This window comes from Sinocyclocheilus grahami, unplaced genomic scaffold (genome assembly GCF_001515645.1).
Source record: "Sinocyclocheilus grahami isolate Dianchi unplaced genomic scaffold, SAMN03320097.WGS_v1.1 scaffold26.1, whole genome shotgun sequence".
Taxonomy (NCBI): domain Eukaryota; kingdom Metazoa; phylum Chordata; class Actinopteri; order Cypriniformes; family Cyprinidae; genus Sinocyclocheilus; species Sinocyclocheilus grahami.
In genome coordinates this window covers 1,976,196-1,988,459 of record NW_015505205.1, presented here as the reverse complement: position 1 = coordinate 1,988,459, position 12,264 = coordinate 1,976,196, and the positions used below count along the sequence as shown (strand labels likewise).

Genomic DNA, 12,264 nt, shown 5'->3' with positions numbered 1-12,264 from the left:
CATTAAAAAAAATATACACTTTTTGATATACCATTTAAAAAAAAAGAAAAACAGGTAGCCAATCTGAATTAGGACATTTAGGCTATCCATCTAATAGTAGCCTACCAAAATCTTATTAACAGTAGAAGTTAAATCTTACGGTAGTCTTCAAATCTGGGTACTGTCTTACGTTTTAAAATCACAAAGGGAGTTTGGTCCCATCAGGCTAACGTGACAGTCACGACTCATGCTGTAAGGTTTTCTTTTGTTTTTACTCGCGATCTTTACAACACGCATTACATTACGTATTTCATGGCACACTCGTTTTATGCGTATTTGGCGCCACATATTGTTGTGGGTGTATTATTGACATGTCAAAGTCTCGACCCTGAATATAAGACGACCGCGTTTTTTCAGATGTATTTCCAAGAAAAAAACATCGTCTTATATTCGGGTCAATACGGTAATACAGTGGTGGCCAAAATTATTAGAACGCTGGTATTTTCAGCAGCTAAAAAATGGTTTTAAGTCAGTTATTTCTATCTTTTGCTGTAGTGAGTCAGTAGGAAATGTCAGTTTACATCTCCAAACAATCATTTTGCCATTAATTGTAATAATCCAGTGAGATTTTTTGTTTGCACAAGGAGTCTGACAACAGCCAGAGATCTGATCTCATCATCATCCAGTCTGTCTGGAATGACATGAAGAAACAGAAATAACTGAGACAGACTAAATCCAGAAGAACTGTGGCAACTTTTCCAAGATGCTTCAAGAAACCTACCTGCAAAGCTGCAGTACTGTTAAAAGTTTTAGGCACTTGTGTCAAAATGCTGTAAAATGAGGATGCTGTCAAAAATAATGTCATAAGTAGTTTTTCTTTTTCAATTAACTTCTATTAACTAAATTAAATCAACATTTGGTGTGACAATACTTTGCATTTAAAGCAGCTTTTGCCCATTTATTTTGCTGGTGAAAATACTAGTGTTCCAATAAATTTGTCCACCACTGTATATATTACTGTACACTCTTAAAAATAAAGGTGCTTCACGATGCCATAGAAGAACCTTTTTGTCTAAATGGTTCCATAAAGAACCTTTAACATCTGAAGAACCTTTCTGTTTCACAAAAGGTTCTTTGTGGCTAAATAAGGTTCTTCAGATTACAAAAAGGGAAGAAAGAGATGGTTCTTTAAAGAACCTTTGACTGAATGGTTCTTTTTGGAACCAAAAATGGTTCTTCTATGGCATCGCTTGAAGAACTTTTTGAAGCACCTTTATTTTTAAGAGTGTATATGAAGCTTCAATAAACTATTTTATGGTTAAAATAAGGCTCAGGAACAAATAAAAAATTATCATAAATATACCAATGTTCATGCTCCCATAAACCACTACTCTTGAATCTGAAAAGACCTTAGTACAACCATGGACAATTAAACTTAACATGATGCTCACACACAAAGTCAAGAGGCGTAAAGCAATGTACACAGCCACACAACACTTCCTCTCAAAAACACCCTAATCCATGAACCTGACACTGATATGCATTTCATACTGAACATTTCAATTCATCTATGCAGAAAAGACTCTTCAGGCTTGGCTGTGTCAGCGACTCAGCAGCGCTAAAAGAAAGAACAGGGCCTCTAAGACGACACCCACCTGTTACCTCCCAAACTCCTCGTCTTCACTGCCACACACAAACACACACCAAAGGTCACAGGCGGTGCATTCCTCTAAAGCTGAGTAGAATCGCTCTGTCCCACTATATCAACAGGGAAGGCTTTCTCTTGAAGACACAAACTCCATTCTGTCCCAGCATTACCATCTGAATGCATGGGAACCTGCACCATTACAGACAACTGAGCAAGCACAGAGACAGTTACTCGTACGCTAAAGCCTGGAGCTGGAGTTCTGATGCCGTTACACACACTGCACTGACACTCATTTTTGGAGCTCCACTCCATGTTTTTGGAGTGACTTGGGGCCTGGCCCCACCTCATTGAGCCTGAATTCCATCAAGATCTTGAGGATCTCTCAATGCCAAGGCCTCTTTGCCTTTCAGCAGTCTTAATCTGTTTCTGTTTAAAGTGAGAGTCTTTGTTCAGGTGTACCAGGGGAGCAGGTGGGCGCCTATTTTATTTGATGTGCATCAAGCTCCAGTGAACTTTTAAACATGATTAGTGATACTTTATTTATTTATTTATTTACTTATCTAAGATGGCCGATATGAAATATAATACATACATGATGCTAATAAAAAAAAATAAAAAAAACGGAATAATTCGCCTATTTTATTTGATGTGCATCAAGCTCCAGTGAACTTTTAAACATGATTAGTGATACTTTATTTATTTATTTACTTATCTAAGATGGCCGATATGAAATATAATACATACATGATGCTAATAAAAAAAAAAAAAAAAAACGGAATAATTAGATTAAAGGTGGGATAAGCGATTTTTCAAAAACGCTTTAGAAAACGGGCCGAATAGCAAAACAAACTTGTAGCCAATCAGCAGTAAGGGGCGTGTCTACTCATGATGTGGAGGAGAGAGCATTCAGTGCACTGGACGGACATTAGCGAGCCCAGCGACAGAAAGATAGAGATGGCAGATAAAAAACAAAAGAGGAAAACGTCTGCGGAACAAAAGAAAGCTCAAGGCAAGAAGTAGGACCCGTGTAAATATCGGATCAGCTTTCCAGCGCTGGAGAGAACTCAAGGAGCGGAAGGCCTGCGATCGAATGCCGAGGTTGCTTTGTTTCTTCTCTATAGGTGAGTAACACCGTGTCTGCGCCGCAACAGCTAAAGTCTGTCTAGTACACTGGACGCGACAAAGCGACCGTTGAAAATCATTTGAAATTTGTCTCAATACGTCATGAATAGAACGCAGCAGCAGTTTTCTGTCGGGGATTTGTCGTGTTGTGCTGCGCCGCATCCAGTGTAGACCATAGATATGTATATAGGCTATATCTATGGTGTAGACAGCATCGCTGATTATAATGAGTTCTATAGTATTTTGTTGCACTGCTATCAAAATAGGGGCGAGACCCTTTTGGGGTAGGGGTGTGTTTGTTTTGGTGATTTCAAATGTCAACATTAGTTCCCAGAAATCGCTTACCCCACCTTTAAATCACTAGCAAATAACTATGAATATTTTAAAAGTTTTGAAAGAACAAATGTGCTACATAGAAATTCAACCATTGTCTGACTCTGAAAATGAAACCATAACATTGTTATTCATGTGAAACTGTTTTATGGTCTGACTGCACTGAGCTGTTTTCATCCCTTTCTAGTCTAAGGTCACATGAATTATCAGGCCTGTGTGTTCAAGACAAAGTTCACATAAGACCGCCCATTTACCATGGATACCCTTCACAACTGTCATGAAAGTAAGTGTGGGAGCGAGACACACATAGTGTGTGAGTGAAATCTGCAAGTTGTTGCAAGCCACAAAAATCCAGTCCTTCAGACAGATTTACAGCACTAGTCAGAATTAAGAACGAAGTAAACACGGCTTGGAAAATGACAACATGTCACATTCAAATCTTGCAAGGCGTACAAGTACTGCTGAAATCCTGCATATACGTGGAATTAATGAAAAAGTAATTTGAAATACAAGAACAGAAACCGGGCTAAAACTTCTTTACCAATTATTAGTTACACCACACTATTTCAGTCTCATTCTGGTGCAGAAACCTGCGTCACGGAAATCTGCGGGGTTTTTTGTTGTTCAAAAGGCTGCAGGTTCACATTCCAGTGCTCTGTTGAAGTCAGATGTCGGATTTGTGTGGGATGTGACACACCCGTAATAAACGTGAGCAACCATTCCATTAACCACTCCACATCCTCTCAGACGCATGCTTGTTTCGAAACATCCTAACCTTACTTGGAAATTTAATTAAAGGACATCGTTTGCAAATAAGACAGAACAAATGAAATGTTGTAGCTTTGTGAGTCCACGTCATTTCAAGTGGAGCTCTATTGAAGAGATTTAGACTATTTCTGAGGCAATCCATTATTGCAATGAAATTGATAATCAAATCCGATAAAACAGCCCCTTTTCCAGTGAAAACATTTAAAGTAGCTACATATTCTGTGAAAATACAAATAAAATAAAATAATTAATTGTATTATAGTACATGTTTTACCAGTACTGTGAACAAAAAAGTGAAATAACTGCACTCTTCTAACTCTGGGTGTGTGGATCCTTAAAAACTAGAACTTTTATTCTCAAAAGAACAAAATGGTCCATACTCCTTTCCTTGTGTTTTATTAATTTTTACATATCGAGCAGCTGGCAATACAGGTTATTCAGCTACTGTGACATTTCAGTTGTCTTCTCTTTCATAACACAATTAAGAACACCTGCATGTACTTCGAACAACCAGTCTTGACTCATCGCATATAACATCATCAAAATCTCACCATTATTCTGGCTAATCTTGGTGTTATGCTTGAATATCAGGTTCGCAAAACCACTTCTTTCCCACAGAACTCTTGATTCACAGAATCTGATAAGATCACGCTCATGACTCAATGTGCATACTGGTGTAGTCCAAGTCATTTAGTCATATATAATCGCCTTAACAGGCTGAGATTAGCATTACAGAGATATGGCGTAATTTAAAGCATCCTAACACTCATTGTCTTTCATCAGGGGACCCACTGGGACAAAACAAACGGTTTAAGAACAAATAGGAAGACGTAATATACAGCTCCACTGAGAGCCCTCCCTCTACATTTACACAAAGAAGAGCTTTACTACTATTATAGCTACTCATGCCCACTGTGCTGTTCCAGTCATGAAGGGTCTGTGTCTGAGTGCTGATAAACTAGCACTTTAAGTACTTGGAAGAAAAATTACTCTCAACAAGTGGGTAAAAATTCAGTCTCAAGTTAAAAATGTAGTAAGTCAAGGGCAAAACCAATGGTGTGTGTGGCACTGAGAATTAATCTAGCATTTGTTTTTCAGGGTATGTGTAAGAGCTCCTGACCTACATTAACTAGATAATTCCCTCCTCAGCCTGTGACTTGAGGCTTTTGTCTGCCAAGCTGGCCATTGACTTAATGTTGTACAAATGTTGTGTGAGGGTTAGTTGAAGGTTTCCACCTAATCCCCTTGCAGCCCACTGGCATGGGCATCTGCACAGGGATTACAAAGACCAGCAACAGGCAACTAAATAAATAAAGGCACACCAACACACACACACACACACACAAACACTTATTTGTATATTATCAACAGTGTAAGATCATTAGGCTGGTGATCTTAGTAGCAAATCACCTCTAAAATTCCTAGTAAACTTGATTGCTGATTAGAGAACCACTAGAGTCAAAGCGCCATGTATATGGCTTTTTCATTACTAATTATAATAATTCATATTAAAATGAATAGTACATTTCTTCTTAAACTCTATTAATAAGAACTTTACTCTATTAACTTCTTAAAGTCTACTAATAAGAATGTAGCTCTCCAGAAATTGCTATTGGATAGCAACATTTACAAAATAAGAAAAAAAGTGAATGTGAGCCAAAACAGAGGTACAGTTGTGAAGCTTGAAACAGATAACCTCAGACTATGAGTCAGGCTGGGCCTCCTCTTCACGGGGCCCCAAACTCAATAGTAAGAGGTCTTTGAAGGCTACATTTGGGGGGAGGGTTCTGGTACCAGGCACATCCTAGTCCCAGAGATTTCCCCCGGAGTCTCCTTTCCTACTCCTCCACAAGTGGCAACTTGGTAACTTTTTTCAATTATTAACTTTTTTGTCAACTAACTTTTCTTTAAACATTTATTATAGTCCCAGAGATTTCCCCCGGAGTCTCCTTTCCTACTCCTCCACACCGAGGTGCTGACTGGAGCAGTAGGCTATATAGAGGATTACCCTGGGCTGAACTGACCACCTGCTCTGTGTCAGACATGACACAAGCCAGACGCATGTCCCACTGAGACACCTATGGCAAGCACCTATCACCAATCACTGACAACAATAACAATGTCACCTCATGCATAAAAGCACTGATGAAGCAGCTATAACTGAGGACCATTCATTCTTGACTGTCAGTGAAACCTGAATGAGTAGAGGGTACAGATATAGACCTGGACCCAGTTTGTAAGGCCATAAGAATTAATGAATGAACCACTCATTTTAAAATCTTCCCAGTCTACTGACATTCGCTTCGACAATTACAATGCACATTATAACTTTTGTTAACAATAAGTAAATCCACTTCACCAGCTAACAGCAATGTTATAGGAATATACAGAGCTACCACGAAAACAGAAGTTCAAAGACAAAATTCTAAAAATGACTGCGCACTTGTTTCTCTGAGTCATGAAGTCTATAGAGTGACCCCAAAAAATCTGAACAGTAATTGGCATACTGAAGATGTATGAATGTCATTGCATTAAAAAAACTAAATCACAAACCAAGTGGCAACTTGGTAACTTTTTTCAATTATTAACTTTTTTGTCAACTAACTTTTCTTTAAACATTTATTCATTTAGTAGAAGTATTAGTGTCAACATTAATTTAGATACAGGTACGGAGGCAGAGTAAACAGATCATTAAATTAACTATTGACATGCTAAACTATATGAAAATATGATATGAAAAATCTTTTTGCAAATGTTTTGCTTGAAACATGAAAAATATAAAACAAATATTATATTAAAAATGGTTATGTATTGCACTTTCAAACAAATGTAGCTTAAATGTCTAAATGAGGCCAATTTAAAGCTCATGGCAAAAGGGATTTTGAAATCCTGATGCAAAGTAGTACTTCTAGGCTTTGAACATTTTGGTGCATTATTTTTTTGTATTGTTGTTTTTGTTCTTTGTCTGAAGTTGTGGCATCATAAAATACTAAGTGGTTGTCAAACAAAAGAAAAAAGTTTGAAAAGAGGAGGTAGGGAGAGAGAGAAAGAAATAAATAAAGACAGAAAACGAGGGGACCTGACAACAAAACCTGTAGGACCCCCACCCCCACCCCTTTAAGTTTCCAAGTTCACCTCCAAGAATTAAAAAAAAAAGTGAAACACCACACTGTTCCACACTGACAGCTTCAATAGGCAGTCTCATAGACATGGATACCTATGCATTAAGATGGTGAAAGCACAATCAGCACCTTTGGTATTTCCTGAATTGATTGGGAGATGTCCTAAAGCAGAGCTCTAGGACAAGGTCAAAAGAGAGCTTTAACCTCAAGTGATATCCATATAAACATTATTACTAACTATTGTTAGTTGACTCATTTTGTTACGTCAAAGAACACCCACAGCCACCTCAAGGTGTGTTTTGCCCCTCACAGATTTATTGTCATAGTACTGGATGTGCTACTGGTACTAATGTGCCTTACCTTGTTTCTTTTTCCTGTTGGTGGCAAACTCTGACTTCCTGAGAGAGCTGGGTGCCGTCTTTCTATAAAAGCTGTTCCTGTCAAGTGAACCCACGTAGACAGGCTTCCTTGCCTGGCCTTGACCTTTCATATCCATTTTTCCTGAACCCGAGCGATCACAGTACTGGTCCTTGTGGTCATAACTGAGTTTAACAGGATCCTCATGCAACCGTCTCTCCTTCAGTGTCTGCTTTTGATAAACATCCTTTTCCCATTCCTTGCAGTGTCTTCCACTGTTGTGGTCAGACTCTTGTCTCTGTTCTAAGGAATTTGACCTTACATCTCTGTAACGCTCCCTGCTTTTCTGGTTATACTGATCACTCTCACAACTCTTGTCTTCATAGCAGTCTTTAACACCGCTATCGTAACGTTCATCTTTCCAATAGTTTTGTTCATCTTTTTCTCTGTAATCACGTTTATCACCCTCTCTGTACTGATAAGAGTCTCTTTCTTTAGGTTCAAAGCTATCCCTCTGCTCAGACTGGCTATTTTCTCTGTAATCATACCGGTCTCTCGGTTTGAGGTCATAGTGGTTACCTTTCTTACGTTCGTACCATTCCTTGTCATCTAGTTTAGAGGAGCCCCTTTCTCCTGTTCTTTCTCTACAGTCACAGTAGTCATCTTTTCTAAAGTCACTGCGGATCTTCTCCTTTTCTTTGTAGTCATAGTAATCTCCCTTCCTTTCTACATACCGGTCATAGTCTCTTCGCTCGATTGAATCCCTGTCTCTATACTGGTAGCTGTCACCTCTCCTACGGCCTTCCTCACAGTAACTACGGTCATAGCGGTCCCTATTTCTGTCATCACTCTGGTCTTTCTCTCTACGATCATAGTGCTCATACTGGAAATTGTCTCTGGAGTCATAGTGGTCTGCTTCTCTATATCTGTACCGGTCCTTTTTTCTGGAGTCGTAATGTTCTTGATGTTTACTGTCATAGAGCTTGTCTCTGCGGTCATAACGTTCATACTTATCCAGCTCTTTATGGCCATAGTAATCCCGGCCCCTGCAGTCCCCATCTCCGTAATTATCGAGCTCTTTATCGAAGTAGTCCTGGTTGTCACGGTCAAAACTGTACGCATACCGATCTCTGCGACTGTAAGGTTCCCGTCCCTCACAGTACTCATCTGATTCCCAAGAGTGGTACCGGGTCACATAGTCAGGACGTTCCTTACTCCTTGGGCTCTGTGCAAAGTCTCTGTGGTCAGAGTAATCCAGTTCTTCCCGATGCTGATAGAAACAGTGATTGCCGGTCCACTCCTGTGGCTTCCTCGGCTCCTGGTACACTGCTTCTGGGGACTGATAGAAGAACTGTTGGGGAGGGACCTCTCGGTAAGGAACCTTGTCCCAGTCCTCATATTCCCAGCATTGTTGACGGTACCCATTGGCTTGTCCGAGGTAGGCCTGGTGCTCCAAGTGTCCCGGTGCAGGTCTGAAGTCCTGAGGGCACATGACTGACTGCTGCTGAAGTTGTTGCTGTTGTTGAAAATGCAGCATTTGTATGCATCTCTCCTTCTCCCAGCCCTCACTCACCAACTCTTCAACGCTCTTACCTCTCTTGGGAGGAGGCTTGTTGAAGTCCCAGGGCACTGGGGCAAATGGCATAGGGTGTCCTAAGACCACCTGTCCCTTCATAATGGCCGTGAGAGTCCACAAACAGGGCAAGCTGTGTTAGCTTCCCCAGATTTCACATTCCAGGTCAAGATATAGAGGACTCCACCTGTCAGGCATGCTCAAACTCTCGGTCTCGCTCTAACTCTCTTTCTACGACGGCTGACTGAACAGGACTGTCTGGTTCAGACCTGAGAAACTCAGTCTCTCTCTCTCTCTCCGTCTCTCTCTTTGCCTACCCAGCCAATAGGAGGAAGAGAGAGAAGGAGGTGGGGGAGGGAAGAAGCAACAACGGAGAGGAGGCAAAGGGGAGGCATTTAGGGTTAATCACTGAACGTAGTCACATGAATGGATTACAGGGAGGCTGTGATTGGCTGAAGTCTTTGTTTGCAGGAAAACACAGGTCGGACTTCACAAAAGAGGAGGAAGCATTATCCTCTTTCATTCCACAAACTTCTCTGAGGTGTTTTTAAACTTGACATTACTCATGAGCAAAGCTGTATATGCTCCTTGAAGGCTCTTTTTATGCTGTTGTGCAACTAGAACAGGTATCTTGAAGCTGTACTATTTCACAGTTTCTGCTTGTGTTTTTAGCAGGTGTACATGGTTACAAAAACAACCTGACACACTGAATGTACTGTCAAAAACAGAATCAATTCTGTATCTGTTCTAACTTGCTATCATACGTTTCAGAGTAGCAAGTTTCCCATGAATGCCATAATCTTCTACTTTCATGTTTCAACAAGCTGACCTGGGAAAGTTGGACACAGGGCGATTATTCCACAGAGCACCATGCACGATCGAGTGCCTGCACACTGCACAATAAACCATTGTTAAGGGCCGCCCCTGGTTTCACAGGCTAGGGCATCTTTTCATGCAAAGAAGAAAAAAATGCTATTCATGCGCTTCAGTATAGTATATCACTCCTCCCTACAAAAAAGACAAAACAGTACACAGTACTATGATTTCCTACAGCACACAGTACTGAGAATGTGTCAGTGAATACAAATACTAGTAATGTGAAAATGTGGTAAAAAGAGAACAAGAAAGTTTTTTTGCTACATCTACTTAAGGTATTAAAATACAAAATATTGCTCCAGTTAAGGCTGAAAGGAAAGTGAGAATAAGATTTTGTGGGTCTGATGGCTTGTCGTCTATTCTTTATAAACTTTGGTATTTTGATAATCAGTGTTTAAGGTCTCACATTTCTACACATGGGGCAGACCGAAACTCTGTGCATGATGTTTTTCACTTCACAGACATCAGGAGCAACATTCCTCTTGTGTAATGGAATTGTTTTACTTTGTTTACACAAGTCCAACTCTTTGAAATGGCACTGAACTCACATTCAAAGATGGTGCACCTGGTTTCATACATTTATATCTAAAATCTGCCAAATATAATCTGTTTTTGGTTCATAGAAAGGTATGTAGAAGATACAAAGTGCAACTGAAAAAAATAGGTCTTTAAGGAGTTTTAAACATCGTTCTGTAGTTAATGGCTCTTAATGACCTGGCATAGGGGGGAAAAAACTTATGAATCTCATTTAGGACACAGACTAACCTGTGGATCAAAAGCATTCAAGACAGCCACTGTCCCTCAATGAGTGCCTGTTTCATACATTTTGATTACTTGGAATCTATCAGAGAACACAACAGGATTCAAAAAGTAATTACAGCAATGAAGCATTCAGATGCATGCTTGTGACAGAGGTGAGGACACAGGTCTCACATGCCACTCTTCTCATCTCTGTTTTTAGAATAGCATTCCTTCCAATCCCTCACAGCCTTTCCAGCAGGCGATGGGATCATACAGCTCTTTAAAGAGCCTTCTGTTAACCTGAATAGGCTTTCGTGCATGAGACAGGCACAGAAAAGCTGGGAGCTGGAGATTAGATCCAGGACACAAATGAGCTCTTGATGCTTTTTATGAGGACCCAAACAGATCCCAATTAGAACAAGGCCGGGGGAAGGGGCAACAGAAGGCTAGAACGGGACACTCAGTCATAAATACACTCATAAATGAGCCTGTCAAAACCAAAATCACAACTCTATCTTTCCTCCAACAATATGACTATGGAAAGAACTGTTCCCAGAAAGAAAATGATACATGAGAAACATAAGAGCCTGTGGGTCTGATAAGCCCCAAAACGGCCTTCAATTTCTTTCTTTCTTTCTTTCTTTCCAAACCAATAGTTTCAAATAACTTCTAATCCTACCTTACTCCAAAATCCTGTTTTTTTTTTGCTCCATTCCAGAAGAGATGACGAAATAAGTAGCTTGTCTCCTCCCTTCAACAGAAAACCGCTGTTCAGCTGACTGACTGACTCCCTGCACTGTAACAATAAATAACCATTGTTTCTACCCTCCCTGTTGAGAAACACACCCTGTTATGATAAATGTGGAAACACACACACACACACACACACACACACACACACACAAGCGTGCACACATACACACAAACACATCTAGCTAAATTAATAAAGAGAAAAACACAAGGAAACGATGCTACTGACACCATTATGACACCCAATGACTCAATATGACATGCATTGCTATACTCACAAGCATTGAAAATAGGGCTGGACGATTAATTGAAAAGTAATTAAAACTTAATTTAAATTTAACTTAATTTGATCGCTTTATTAAAAAAAAACAGACAAAAAAACAAAAACAACCTGCAGCAGCAGCCCGAATTGGCAACCTTGACCTTAAAAAATGTGTAGTCATGTGACTTCTGTCCAGTCAGTGGCATGGAAACAGCATAGAGGAGAACTCAAACACAGTAATCTGAGCAACATAAGCAGTGTAAAAATTATTATAATTTTTTTTTTTTACATATTTTTAATGCAAAAATAAAATTTTTACATTAAAACTGAAATGTGACTTTTTTCATAAGATGTTTTCATTTTCAAGAAATGTGTGCTTTGATTCCAATTGTTTGAAATATTCAATAAATAACCATAAATAGCTTGTGTTCCCTTCAATTATTTTAAAATCACAAAGAAATGCCGTTTTCATTAGAAAAAATATCTCCCACCTTTAATAGTTGAGCATATTTACAGTAAAAACCTTGTCAGTGAACTATGAGGACAAAACTAAATAAATAAATAAACAAAATAATCGTTCATTAATCGTAATCGAGGTAAAATGCTCAATTAATTGAAATCTTGTATTCAGGTCATATCGTCCAGCCCTAACTGAAAACCTAAATAATTTCACTGGGACTATCTACTTATCTGTTTACTGCGCAATGTAAATACATTTTTATTAAAATCCCCC

General features: G+C 39.4%; 1 protein-coding gene across 1 annotated transcript in view; it reads right to left on the bottom strand.

The window, feature by feature from the left end:
- Positions 1 to 9,139, bottom strand: part of LOC107566369 (dynamin-binding protein-like) — a 29,095-nt gene extending 19,956 nt beyond the window's left edge. Inside the window, exon 1 of the mRNA XM_016251810.1 lies at positions 7,333 to 9,139. Within this exon, the coding sequence (XP_016107296.1) occupies positions 7,333 to 9,004 (1,672 nt within the window). The 5' untranslated portion in view covers positions 9,005 to 9,139. The remainder of the gene's footprint in view (positions 1 to 7,332) is intronic.
- Positions 9,140 to 12,264: the final 3,125 nt, after the last annotated feature.